Source organism: Rhea pennata, chromosome 13 (genome assembly GCF_028389875.1).
Source record: "Rhea pennata isolate bPtePen1 chromosome 13, bPtePen1.pri, whole genome shotgun sequence".
Lineage (NCBI taxonomy): Eukaryota > Metazoa > Chordata > Aves > Rheiformes > Rheidae > Rhea > Rhea pennata.
In genome coordinates, this window is record NC_084675.1 from 12,456,505 (window position 1) to 12,471,325 (window position 14,821).

General features: G+C 36.5%; 1 protein-coding gene across 9 annotated transcripts in view; it reads right to left on the reverse strand.

The window, feature by feature from the left end:
• The window catches only part of ANKRD27 (ankyrin repeat domain 27), a 48,971-nt gene that overhangs the window by 29,522 nt on the left and 4,628 nt on the right, over positions 1-14,821 (reverse strand). For all 9 annotated transcript variants that reach the window (XM_062586069.1, XM_062586072.1, XM_062586068.1 and 6 more), the window contains exons 2-12: positions 9,143-9,273; positions 7,043-7,153; positions 5,797-5,953; positions 4,179-4,333; positions 3,804-3,863; positions 3,648-3,701; positions 3,503-3,568; positions 3,344-3,420; positions 2,836-2,957; positions 1,894-1,972; positions 902-1,034 (exon numbers count right to left, since the gene is read on the reverse strand). In XM_062586069.1, coding sequence (XP_062442053.1) covers positions 902-1,034; positions 1,894-1,972; positions 2,836-2,957; positions 3,344-3,420; positions 3,503-3,568; positions 3,648-3,701; positions 3,804-3,863; positions 4,179-4,333; positions 5,797-5,953; positions 7,043-7,153; positions 9,143-9,244 — 1,116 coding nt within the window. In that variant the 5' untranslated portion in view covers positions 9,245-9,273. The remainder of the gene's footprint in view (positions 1-901; positions 1,035-1,893; positions 1,973-2,835; positions 2,958-3,343; positions 3,421-3,502; positions 3,569-3,647; positions 3,702-3,803; positions 3,864-4,178; positions 4,334-5,796; positions 5,954-7,042; positions 7,154-9,142; positions 9,274-14,821) is intronic.

Sequence of the window (14,821 nt, forward strand, 5' to 3'; positions counted from 1 at the left end):
CAAATTCCCTCTGGTTCCAAGCTCACTCCTTTTGGTTTCCACATCAGATCAGGAACACCTAATTTTGCAACAGTAGAAGCTTTTACAGGAGCAGTAAGACTGGATCGCTTCCCTAAATAAGCTACGAGGAGTTTTTAGATCACAGAAGTTTCTAAAGTCACATCAATGTCATCCTTCATTGCCCTGCAGTGATTCAACTTGATTGACAGAAGGTCCAGCTGCTCAGTAGAAAACAATTCATGCATCCACAAGTTTCCTGTCTCTGCCACGTTAGAGATCCTGAAAGCCAACATGACTTTCAAATATCACTAATATCATGCAGTCCTGCATTCCCACCAGACTTTCAACCTGAGGTTATGAAGTAATCTGCACTGCAAAATAAACTGATTTTTAGACTGCACTATAGCAATATTTACTGAATAATTCTAAGTTATTCTGTAGTCTCCCATTCTGCTATCACAGACAAGCTTTCTAAAACTATTAAAGAAAGTCTCAGTATTTCAGAGCACAGGCTATGCCTACTCCAAAATACTGCATTCCTTTCACAAGCATGATACAAAGGACAAATAGGAGGTACTAAAAATCTTACTGAAAACTCAGCTGTCAAGTAGTGCTGTGAATTTTTTCTCTAATCATATGAAAAGGCAGACTTGTTTGACATTTAACTATTTCCTCTTGGAGTGTAGAGGTATTGCTAGGTAAGGATAAGAACTATAATTTAGATAATCTCAGCATTTGCTTCACATATAGTTACTCTTAACCCATTCTTCAAATGACAAAAAAAATTATGTTCAGCTGTTAGCAGCCTCTGAACTAGATTACTCACCCTTGCTCTCCACTCAACAGCACAAAGCCTCACAAGCTTATCAAATATACATGTGACACACTAAGAGTAGCTTACTGTTGATCTGCCAGAAAGGTTGCCTTGTCGGATATATTCTACTGCAGCTTCAATTGAGGTTAGACAGTATCCCAATTCATCCTTCACTGAACTGCAAAGCCTGAAGTTCTTGATGTAACTCAGGTTGGCCATCCTGTAATTAAGTTAAAGTTATAGACCATTAAAGATAAGATGGCACTAGCATGACGCATCTTAATACCGTAATTCATTTTACACAACCCAGGCAGACAATAGGCGTAGATTAAGACAAAGGATTGTTAGGCTACCAGTACTGTGTCTGGTCTGAGCTTTGGAGATGGATCAGAACTCCACACATCAATAAAGTTATAGTTTAACTATTCAATGGAAAGTAAGGATGAAATAAGGACTATCTAAGACAAGACAAGGATAGCAGTGGGAGATAATGTTTCATACAATATACCCTTCAAGCATCATAAGCATCAGTGTCAAGTGATTGCTATAAGCTGAAGAAAAATATACTAATACCAGAGATCGTATGGCGTCTCTAACACTGCAATTCAGTTCAAGTATAGTTCAAAGGTTTAAACATATTTCAGAGGTTTAAATATACCTTTGTAACAGTGGGATAAGATTGAAACAATGGCATGTCCTAGCAGCAAGCAGTTAAAAATATTCTAGTTTCTGTATAAAGTGCAAACATCTGGAAAGCTGCAGAAGAAAGGTTTAGCAGCTGCAACACAAATAAGGACCAGTCTACTGTGAAGTCTGTGCAGATTTGGTAGAAGGAACCCCCTGCATTACCACTTTTTTTCCCAGACTTGAAATTAAGAGTGGAAGCGGAGCATTATAAGCAAGGCCTTAATTGTTTCACATCTATAATACAAACATCTCTGCTGTTTGTCCTATTAAAAATAGTATTTCCTGCATTACATCAGTCCTAAGTTAAGTGTTCAGAAACATTTGCCTCTACAGCAGCATCACATACAGAATTGTATCACGTACAGCTTTGTATGGCCAAAGTAGTTACATACCAGTTTGGGATTTCTGTTTTTACAAGCAAGTATAGCAAGACAGAGAGAAGATCATCTGCACACATTGTCTCCATGTTAACTAAAAGAAAGAATTTATATCCAATTATTAGTCATGCAATGGCTCAAACCAAGAGTTACACCTATATATGAAGTTCTGCCTTCTAAGACAGAAGACAATGTAGTCTTTCAAAAGTGTTCTCAATCTTCCTCCAGAATAGGCTAGCAGGAGCAAAAAACCCAAATACAACTGCAGTATTTGATCAGCATTCTTTCCTGTATGGAAAGAGCCAGAGCACAAAAATTCTGCAGTTTCTGATGGCAAACCCTCCTTCACTCAACATGCCTCTCCATAGCTCACGAGTCTTCCTGGAGAAAATAAGATATGCAAAGTTCGCTTTACTACCACATTTGCTCAGTGGAAGTATCTTCTCTCTCCAGGCTACATAAACTGAGTACCAGATTAAGAGACTCATGCTTTCCCACAATGGGATTAATCCATTTTTACATGCTGCATTCAAAGGGCTAAAAGTTGTCCATCCCCTATCAACAATGTATTTTGCAAAGATGCATCTCAAGAGTTGTGGCTGACCCTGCTTCATTGTGTGTAATTTTGCGTATACACAAGAGTGATCTAGCAGCAACCAGTGTTAAAATGGATCATCCTCACATCTATGTAAGAGTCCTAGCACACACAACTTTTCACATGTTCTAAAACATATGTAGCTAACCAAGTATCCCATCTCATCTCGTGAGAAGTAACGTTGAAGAATCTTCTATCTTGGCTTAAAGAGCTGCAAGGGAGACCCCCCACTACTTAATTATGCAATTATTTAACCCACAAGTAGGTGATTTGAACAGGTGTTAGCCAATACGCCTGAACCACTTTGGGATGAAAAGCAAAATCCAAATTTAAAATTAGTTACTAATTCACTATTTACTGACCTCTTTGGCTAGGAGACTGCATAATAATTTGTACCACTTTTCGTAGACAGAGTAGCTTCTGTTGAGGGGAAGTACATTTGTTCAGCTGACCCAGTTCTCGCTTTGCCCGTGGTATATTAAAACTATGAAATTTTTGAAAGAAAAGGTTAGGATACATCAGATACATCCTGTGAAGAATGTGCAAAACTCAAAGTTCAAACTGATTCATTACTGAAATGAGTAATGGTATTAAGAGATTTCTATTCCCCCTCCCAAGTGTGCTTGCACTTCTGTAGTCTGTAGATGGAGAGAGAAGCATAAGAACACCAAAACAAAGATGATTAAGATTGGTACAACTGCCCTAACATGACACTTGCCAAGCATTTTTTTTTGGTCTTGAAAGAATGAGAAGCATTAAAAAAAAAAAAAAAAAAAAACTTATACTGTCTTAGAAAGCTACTTTGTCTACAAAGAGTCCTACTTATAACAGTCTCTTGATGACTTAAGTCCACATTGTCTCATCTCTCACCTGAACTCAGGCTTTATTCCAATGTCTTTTTGCTGGAGATCTTGAAGGCTCCTCGTGATTTTGTTAAAAGCAGCATCCTGACCAACAGAAAGGCAGCAATTTTTAAAAATGCATTTAAGTAACCTGTAGCAATCAACTAACCAGTTTAACCTTACTTACCTCACTTGCCTCAATAGTCCCCACATATTTAAAAATCAGATCATAAATAGCATGGTGAATATACATCTGTGGAAAAAAAGCAGTAGTTTAGCCATGAAAGGGAGTTAAAAATAGCTCACTATTTTCTTCAGTTTCAGACGCTTACTTCAACTGCTTGTTTAATCAGACTCATCTGCTCTTCTTGCTTTGCAAGCATCTTCTAAAAAAAAAAGAAAAACCACACAAAAAAGCAAGAGAAAGTTAATGTTACCTAAGCAGTAAGTTACCTATGCACTACATATTTAGGAGAGTAAGTATTTACCAAGTGTGAATCTCTCAAAAGATGCTGGAGACATTTAGTGTAGAGTGCATTGACAGAATCCTGGGGAGTGCAGAAGAAAAAAAGATTTTAGATCCAAGTTAATCTGATTTAAAGAAGAAAACAAACAAACAAGAGAAATCTTGCCTGCCTTAGAGAAGTATACATTTTTCAACTATACCAAGATACAATTTATAACTGAAAAAAGCACTTTTTCCCAATAGTTAAGATGTGGTAATTTACAATTAAGAATTTTCTTCCTTCTCATCACCCCCACAACTTTGGACTGTGCTGATAGAGAATCTCAAAAAGAGAAGGATACCCAAAGTGAAGTGAATTGTATTTAGTAAATTAAACACCGAATATCAAGATACTGACTATGTAGTGACGCAGGCTTTTCCTTTCATGTTCTTTAAACGCTCTGTAGAAAGATCCTATGTATTTATCAAATCTCTCACAGTGCTTTCCCAAGAATTCCCTAACATCTTCAATATTTTTAAGAGAATAGGAATTTGATGAAGTTGTAGATTCAGCTGAAATGAGAGCCAACAGTTAGCACAAGTTTAATACATATGCATAATAAAGTACTGTGTCTGTAGACATACAGCTAAATTATGTGCAATGCAGCATTAATTCAGACTATACACTTAATTGAAGATGTTACTTTTAATGAAAAGAATTCAACGCATTTAAATAATCACTTTTAAAATAGGCTCTCTTGCAGAGAGATAAAATGCATGGGATTCCTCTCTTGCATGGGATAAAAGCATTTTATCCCAAGCATTTCTTCAGAACAGCCAAAACCCTGATTTTGCATGCTACTCTATTCAGTCATAGTTTATTGTCACAACCACAACCTGAAACACACAGGCTGGAAAGGGGAGTAAGAAAAGCAAGCCACAGACTGAACTGGAATGCCCATTCAGGGCAGTCAGCATGCTGTAAAAATCACATCCTGGATTTTTATATAACCTCTTCTTTACTTAGGCAAGCTCTTCCCTGGAGAAGAGCTAAGTTACTCCGTGTAAGCTTTATTAAACAAAATCTATCTTCCCTCTGAGTAAGACAGTTGTATCACCCACTTAGAATTCATGTAGCTTCTCCAAAAACATTCTCTGGGCAAACCTTTCATTTGCAATCTAGGAAGGCCAACTAACAACAGGCTCAGATCTCACTGATCTCAAGTTACTTCGAAATTACAAATTACCTCACTCCTGAAAGATTGCTATACAACTACAAGTAACTGGGGGAGAGCACATTAAAAGAATTTTTTTCAGATCTGGATTAATATTTAAGCCTACATGCATTCCAGCTATTTTGTTTCAAGCTTCCCTGTCATCGTTTGTTACTAACAGAGATTCTTATCAATTTAGAAAGACTAGACAGTTTTTATGTTAGGAGCAAGCACGTGTTTTAAGAATCTTCAATCTTCTAATCAGTAAACAGAGGTTACTTGTTATATAAAATCAGCAAGGAAATCTAGTTGTAGTCACAGCTTTAACAGCAGCCTTGGAAATAGTGCTAAGTTAAACTTAAAATAACAATGAGACAGACTACCACCAGAAGGGCTGCTGCTTAATTATGCTATACTACTTCTAACCACTGAAAATGATTGTATAAGAGAATTTATCTCAATTCAGTTTTTGTGCATTCCACCTTGCATCTCAAGACAGACATTATGTTTAAAAGACTACATCCTAATTTTAAGGAGTAAGCACTAAACTTAGATGCATTGACCTAACAATCAAATTGGATCAAGTATTCTGTGGATGATTTCTAGGGCTTAGACCGGGTCATAAACCCTACAAAACTAAGTTTGGCTGGCAACAACCTAGTATCTCTCTCCATCAGCACACCAGCAACTGCACCAGTACATTAATAAGTGCTGAGAGCTTTCAACCAGTGTTTTTCAGAATGAAAGAAAAGTATTAAATCTCAAAGACATTAATTTGTTCACTTTTCAAACAAGACCAACTGGTCACATTTCAATACATACCTGAGCTTTCTGTTTTTTCCAATGGGTGGGCTATACACAATATACTAAAGCTTTCTTCTTTCTCATTGTAAAAGGTTTCCTCAAAAAGAACGGGTACTGAGAGATTATAATTAAAACCAGTTCCTAAAATGACGATGTTTCCTTGTATAAAGATCTCCTGAAACAAAAAAGAAAGTGGAAAACTCCTCCAAACAGAGTTACTCTTTGACATTGCATAATTACATTTTTGAGGAAAGAATCTTGCAAGACAAGAAAGCTCCAGATGCAAAGACTCCACATTCTGGGCTGTGTGGCTCTGAAGCAGAGACTCCTTCAGTCTCCAATAACTAGCTAAATCATGCTTATACTTGCTTTCATCACAAGTCCACTCCTGGAGGAGGTATTAGATATTCTCCAAAATGTTAAAGTAAATACTTGCAGATTTTAAGGCACTTTCAAAAGAGGCAAAGAATTGAGAAAATATATACAACTGAGGCCTAAATTCTGGCTTCAGAAAGAGGCCATATATCTTGCTTACATTTCTTAAGCTCAATCTTATCCTCTCAAACAATTCCTGTGAGTACATCCACAGTAGGAGTATCTAGATAACAGACTAGAAACCAAGCTCTGTCTCCACTGCAAAATAACAAGGAAAGAAGTTTTGATCCAAGACCTATGCAATGCTAGCACTGGTTATCATGGCTTGGTGCCACATTACAGTCAGTTTCTACTGGACTTACTGAACTGAATTTGTGTATCAGGCTTCAGATGCCATTTGACACCATCCTAATTTTGTCTTAAGGCTTCGTGAACTTGCATCTGTATACAAAGCATGTATGCTGCTATTTGCCTGAAATGAGACATTGGATTCTTAACTGAAATAAAGCTCATTCTATCACAAATCGTTAAGTCCTAACAGCCATAAATGAGGATTATTATTTGGTTTATGTATTCAAATCAAGCATGTCGTAACAGAAAAACATCCTTAATCTTTACAAAGCTGCTTCAGCAAAGAAGCAAACTGAAATCAAGAGGCAGTGATACAATCTGAATAGTGCATATATTCTCATCTACATGTCAAAATACAGCTCCTCCTAGAAAGCAGTATATCCATAAGAACTTTGGCTTAGATTGGGCAACATAATATTTTGCCAGGTATTTCTAAATCCAAGTTACTTCCTGTAGTCACTAGCTCACACTGTCATCAACTGCAGTGATTCATTTAGTGGAGTGTCCAAGCTACATTCAGATATCAAAACAGAAATACCTTTCCATTTAAGGTCTGAAAATTTTCTTCTAATGGTCTTAGAACATAAGATTCAAACTGGCAAGTAGAGAGACTGTTGCTTGAAAGACTTCCTTTGCAGGGAACTAATACCTACAGAAAAAAGTTAAACACACAGTTGCAGAAAAGTTAAGAAAAATGTAGTGACACCAGTCAGACCCAGACTGCTTTTACCCTTACGCTTCAAGAGCAAAAAATTGTTTTTTTAATGGAAAGAGGAGACCATTGCTAGACATACAGTTCAATGATCACCCTAGAAGTTTCATTTTGTGTCTTCACTCTTCAAGAAGAGTGATGTAGCTGAAGTAGGCATTATGAAGAGAAGCAGTATCTTTTAAGTTAGTTAGTACTAGCCACCTGAATGAGTTATATTAGGTAGCCAGTAACATTAGTCAGAGTATATTTTAAAATTAAAATTAAAAAATTAAAATCTATCTGAAGGAAAAACAAATCTAGAAACAAAGCCAGAAAGTACAAATCAAATCTGTAAGAAATTATCTTGAGGCTACTGTTCACTTACAAATTAACAGTTTGAGATGAATTCTTAATTAATAAGCAGCATATTATATTTTAACATCTGTACACATTATGTTAGCCTGATTTTCAACCTGAACAACCTCACAAGTACTAAATTACTCAAGAATATTCCTGCAGAGTCAAAACCAAACTATATTGATAAACAGAACAGAGCAAAAAGTTTTTTGCTACATCATCTCAAGCTTTAGCATTATAGCTAATCAAATGTATATGTTAAAGTACATTAACATACACTTTTAGTCACACTTTAACACATAGACTGAATTCAGTCTATATATTAAAGTGACCAGAATAAATAGCACTATGTAGCAATTAGTAACATCATCATCAGAATTTTACTGAAGCCAAGCTCAAATTTATTTTATCAATCCTATTTCATCTAATCTTGGAATTTTTAAGCCAAGTATTCTCCACTGGGACGACACTGTTTCAAAAACTTCAGTGCTATGAATCGGTACCTTCTAGTTATAAGAAAATATTATGCAATTACGAAAAAATTACGAAGGAAGCAAGAGGTGTCTTAAAAACAAAACACCCCCCCACACATTTAACTATTTCTACTCAAGAGCTAAGAACCTTCTTCAGAAATGTCAAAATGACCTACAATTCAGACACTTATTCTGGAAGCATGAAGAGTAATGACATTATCAGCACCAGAATCACAAATATACAGAGATCAGACTTATTTCTAAAGGTTAATAAAAGTACATAAAAGTTCTACAAATGTTAAAGCAAAATTTTGCTTTCACAAGTGCTCATTCATTCGTTATTCAGGTTATTACCTATCCCTCTGACCCTATAAAACTACTTAAGAAAACTGAGTATATAGGTATTTAAAGTATGCTTGTTATTCCACATGAATGCTGAGACAGTCATACCCTAATAAAACTTGTCAACCTTATATAATGAGTCTGCAGTATAGTTAATACAGGGAAGTAACAATATCAGAGATACAATAACTAAGTCTTAAAAAAAACAGGACTGTTGAACAGATTTCAGCAGTTCTGCTGATCACATCACCTTAAGTAATATGCAATTCAAAGAGCTTTCTCCAGTTTTTCAGTTTCATAATCAGGTAGTGATCTGCTTCAAGTTTAAGAGTCTCCACACACTTTGTTTTGGACAAAGACTGAATGTAGAATACTCAAATTAGAAATATTAAAGTACTATAGTTCTTATTCCAATAGCCTGGTTTAATGGCTTTGTTTTGCTATGCTGTCAAAGGAGAAAGAATCTGTTCATCAAGGTGTAGAGACCAATTCCATTTTAAATTACAAAGAAGTGCAAGAATATATAACTTCAGTTAATAGTTAAAAAAAAAAGACTCCTCTAAAGGAGGAATCATTTTGACCCTTTACCACCGTACAATACATCAGAAGGTCCATATTTGTAGATAATGAACAACTTCAAGCTAAGCAGAGTAACTTTTAGATTAAGTTTTGTGGGGGCTTGTACTAATCTTCACATGAGTTTTTAGCAGGTATGTGATTTAGATATGTATTGTTTCTGTTTAATAAGCAGCTGTATAAATATATTTATACTTACAATACCATGAAATTCTGCAACTTTGCTGCAGAGATCAGGACGCCGTTTCTGAATGGCCAAATAAAAAGGATTTTTCAAGAGATCTTCATCATACATAGCCATATGGACTTCAGATACTCCAAAGAGATTTTCTAAGATACATATAGAGAATGATTAATATATCACAAATGACATCTGTGAAGGCACAGAATTTGGAAATACACAGAGAGCAATTTGTTTCCTCTTGTTTAAAAAGAAAAAGCAGTTCTAGATTTTGATGCGAGATGCCAATGGCATGCTTAACTAATAAGAACATAAAAATTGTTCATAAAAATAGAAAAAATAGTTTTCATAGTAAGACATTTTCTGTTACATAAACTCATTATGTCTCCTTAACTGTTCCCAGTGCTATCATCTAACAACGCGTGATATGTTAGGAGAAAAGATTTTTACATTACCATCACTTTGATGCACAAGTAACTTGCATTGCTAAGGTCTAAACCAGGCCAAGAGACATGAATTAACAGCTCCTCTACAGCAGATTCCACTTCATCACAAGACACTGATGTTTTTGCAGCAAGTTCATGCAAGTCATAAAACTTGCCTGTGTAAGTATTACTGACTCACACACATCAAAGACACCCAGAGAGTTTAACATGAACCCTTGTGTAAGGCAATCCTCAACTTTCCAGGGAAAGTTTCAGGGAAGAGGCACAACAAGTATATCTGAATATTTAAGTCTTAATTAAAAGGACACCATGAAATTCATAGTTTATGGTCATCTGTACTCCCACAGAAACAGGTTAAGTGATCTGAAATCAGGCTAGGTTCTGGAACACTTCTGCTAAGTATCACTACTGGGACTACTTTTGTGGACAGAAGTATTTCGGCTGTAAGACAGATGCATAACACTCAAAAAAATCAGTGAATAAAAAGGTGACTGAAAAAAGCTCCAACCTGTAGACTGCAGATCACTAGCTGTTTCACAAGGACGAGATGATCTCTAGAGGCACTGAACTCTGTTTCCTACCTCAATTCCAGTTCTCAAAGAATATGGCACATGCTCTAGACACACAATAGGCCCCTTCTGGAGCAACGCCAGAATTATTTTATTCAGGAGAATGGAAAGTAAAAGGCTTACAAGCACTGAAGAAGTCTGCCCTGTGTCTTCCCCTCCCACCCAGCTCCATTTTGGAATCAAATTTGCACAATTTCCTCACATAACTTCAGCTATATGCCCTAGGAGAGGGTGAGGGCAGTAACAGAACTTTAATATGAACACGATGACTTTGCCCCAGTTAGTATTCCCTTGTGCTTTTTTCAAAATGGTTAACATTTAACACATTACATGTTCAGCGTGAACTTCTAATGCTTATTCCACTCTACCTGTAATATCTTACTACCTAATGCTGTACTGGTAGCAGAAACATGTCCTTCTCCGCACAGGAGAGACTGAAAACATTGTATGGCGGTTTAATAGAGTGGAAAAAAAGTACACCCAACTCCCAGAGATTTCTAGATAGTACTTCAGTTTCAGCAATGCTGTTAACTGATCTACAGTGTTAGCTGATCTGCAGTCTGGTACCTCCTTACTATGTGCAAGGAGATCTCCCCTAGAAAGCTAAATACAAACATGATCCATTGAAGTTGCAGGCAATTTCCAACACAATTTCCAACACCAGTTACTTAAACATGGACCTGAGCTTGAATCACTGAAGTTTACCAGATAACTGACACAACCAGAGTTTACCTGTGAAGTTTCAGATAAAATGATTCAGTCATTTTTAAAAATAAGATAACATTATAAGATTAAGAGCTTCTACGAAAGAATATTAATTTACCAATTTCAACACTTCAGACTTTGAAGTACATAGCTGAAGTTTATTTATGTAAAGGAGAAAATAAAAAGTTGCTTGATGACATCTTTGCAAGAGTAGCCAAGTTCAGAAACTACAAAAGAATTCAAATTCAGTAAACTAGAGCTTTGCATAAGATCTGTCCTATCACATCTATGTAAACATAGTATTACCACTGGCAATTCCACAAGTGAGGATTGCTATAAACACTTCCAGAGAGGCAGTTGCAATAAAAGTTCAAGATGTGGGCTTCCTCAGCCTGTGTCTGGGGTGGTGGGGAGCAATACAATCCAGTGGAGGGTCTGCTATAAAGATATCTAATCATAAATCCACAGAACAGAGCTAAGCCAGACCTCAATAAGCAGCACTAGCTAGTTATATAAACCTGTTCGCTGAACAACTGGCTAAGCAGCAATTCCAAATCAGATCTTGGCCACAGATCACGGTCCAAACAAGAATCAGAAACATTATTTTAAGTCAAATGCCATTCAGGGCTGTACAAACACATGTGTAACCTGCAAAATGCTCAATCATGGCAAGACTTGCTTTAGAGTCCCATGTCCTGTTTCAGGTGCTGTACTTCAGGGGAAATGGAACTGACTGAGGAAGAACGTAAGCGAGAAAGGCAAGAAAGGCTAAGCAACAGGATCTAAGAGAATATGACAAGTAGATGTTGTTTAAGCTGAAGAAACTGCATGAAACAGATGGAGTAGGTTTTCCTGAACATGTATCAAGCTCCTTTCAGTGAAAAGAATTTTGTCCATAAGAAACAGACCTCAGTTTAAGTTAAGACAACTCAGATTACAGATCAGGAACTCATTTCCAAACAGAAGATAAACGTGTTTTAGATTGCTTGGCAAAGTATCAAGTCTCTGATGTAAATCTTTAAGAACCTGTTAGACAAACCACTACTAGAAGTGATATGGATATAGTGAGGCCAGGAGGCTGGATTAGACGATCTTTCACGACATCTTCCAGATCAAGGTTTTATTGATGAAGTTGGCTCACTAAGGTATCCTCATCTTCCTTTATATTTGGTGAATTTAATGGTCAGGATCTGGTCAAGTAGCCAAGGACACTATGATCCTCCCCATGAGACAGCACCCTGGACAGTGGTAGAGAATGTACTTGGATACCATACAGTATGTGGGGGAAAAAAAGAGCACGCTGACACTGGAAGGCAACCAAGCATTAGTGATTCCAGAGGCAAAACTGCAGTGTGCGAGTGAGTGCTTCCAACTGTCATGTCTATATTGCAACTTTTCAGCCTATTTAATCTTTACATTCGAAGTCATGTTCTCACAGCAGGAAAGAGAAAAAAATGAAATATTATGAATTTTATCTAAAAATCTTTATCTCATACTATCAAGAGACTGACTACTGTCTAAAAAGGTAAGTTAGGAACAAAATTTTATGTAGTGCTTGGAAAAAACAGGTGAAGAGATGTACTGAAGGTGAAAAAACTCCCACAAAAGCCTACAGCTTACAAAGCTTGCTACCTTTATTTATGGTTGCTATTTTATTTAGGATGTGGTTTTTAAGTTCCTGCCTGCACCCCTAAAAAATACAAGAGACTAAAGTGCTTCAAAAGCGACTTCTTCTGTCACAAGAAGAGTTCAAAGTGATATTTTTCACTTCCCAGTTCACGAGACCACACACCACAAATAACTCATTTTGGATCATTTAGCAGCAGCCTTGCAGATTCATTTACCACAGACAAAGCTACCGATTGCACTGAATCATGTTCGACAGGTCCAGCAAAAAGTCACATGACAAGAAATAGCATCTGAACATAGAACCCTCACATTTTAGCTACTATAATGTACCAACTTGCTATAATCCCAATAAGGAAACCGTTAGTTCACAAGAGTGCTTATCACCCACCCTGAGCAGGAGCTGACTGTGAAGACTGAACTACTAGCTGAACACATGTAGCAGAGCACGTGTTCCTGCACAGCAGGAAATAACCACCATTAGCCAAATGAGTACTATCTTGAGAATCACTGTTCTGAATTTCCTTCTCTTTTCTCTCACATTTTCTTCCTGCACCTGCTCAACTCACAGTCAGTGCTACATTGGTAGATGGCCACCATATTTGATTAAAATGTGGGTATGCAGTAGGAGAGCAAAATGTTTTAAGTTAACTGAAACAGTTACATTCACTATGTTTACTTGGATATCCTTCACCTATCCACAGCATTCTCCGTGGAGAGAAATAGAAATTGGGAGGTATAAGCCATGTACAATTTAAGTAATTACAAAACCACTAAGTCCTCTATACTGTGCTTAAATAGGTTAAGTTACAGAATCAAAATAGTACACAAGTTTCCCAAACTTTGGCTCAGGCATTTTTAAGATTAAATCAATTTCTTTCTACCTCAAAAGTTAAGTGCATCTGAAAATACTTCCTAATGCATTGCTGTAGTCCTAGAAATGCATTAGAATACTCCATTGAGAATTTGTTGGCAGAACACAACATCCAGCATGAATTCAATTTAACTGGGGGTGGGGTGAAGGAGACTTATTCCTCTATCTTCCTGTTAGACAGCTTTAGATTTACTTACATTAAGGAAGGAGGAAAAAGCACAAAGCTATATGTGCATTACCAGAACTGTTTAATGCTTAACAGAAAAACCATTAAAAATTGTCACAAACCTTATTCACTAGGACCTTTATTAAATTCTATCATGCTGAGCTGTAAAGCAAAACACATGAGTACTAATCTCATAAAAGGTTTAAATGGAAGATATAACTATCACTTAAGTGTATGGCTTCATGCCTACAAACACATATAAATAGCTCAGAAATTGCTGGAAGAATAGAACACAGCTGATCAGAGGATCAAATAAGCATTGTTAGTGTTAAAAAAAAAAAAAAAAAAGCATGATCACAATTTAAAAAAAAACAGCCGAATCCTTTCTAGCTTAACAGTGGAACAATAGCTTTTAATGATACATTCAGCAGAAGAGATAGCTAAAGTGAAAAAATCATATCATTGAATCTAATCGTGTCACTGTTTTCTCTAGAAGACTAGAAAAGTCCCATGACTTTTAGTATGGAATACTGTGAGTGGGGCCTCACTGTGAAAGTTTGGAAACTGGAGTTTTCCTTTAACACAGAGCCTTTTTACAGACCTGTCCAGTTTTCAGTTTCTTTTGACGTGCATTTTGAAATAAAAAGACAAGCACGCATAAAAGTACAGATTAGAAGATGTCACTGCACAGTTACTTGAAAAATGTGGACATGATGCAAGCATCAAGCTGAACAACTATTTACTTATTTCTTAAGCACGGTATCTTCCGAATGTTCTGCTACACCACAATTAAAAACCTCACAAGGCACATCACAGAGAAAAATCTCTCTTAACAAAATTAAAGGCCTTTGAATATAAAACAGTATTTGAATATAACACTGAACAGAGTAAGATTCAGTGTTTTTACTAACACATCTTAATAATACTTCTGCAGAGCAATGACAGTAAGGTAGATACCGACACTGGTAGAAAATGATTGGCCTAATACAGTAACTTGACATTTTCTGTAAGAGAGCAAGGAAGTTAAGAAGTTACCACTAGGATGCCAGTTATCAAGTATAGTTGTGTTCTTGTAGAAAGGACACATCTACAAAGAAACAGAATGGTTCCCAGTCATGCCAAATTCTTCAAAATCCTCAACACCACATCCACTAGCACGCCATTCAAGAAGCACAAGTCCACTGAATTTTATTTACATGGTAGTATCATGAAGTTTCACTCCCCCTTATCCTCCCATACTAACTCTGATCTTAACTCATACACTCTACAGCAGTAACAACTAAGCTAACAATAGCTAAGAGAACACCACTT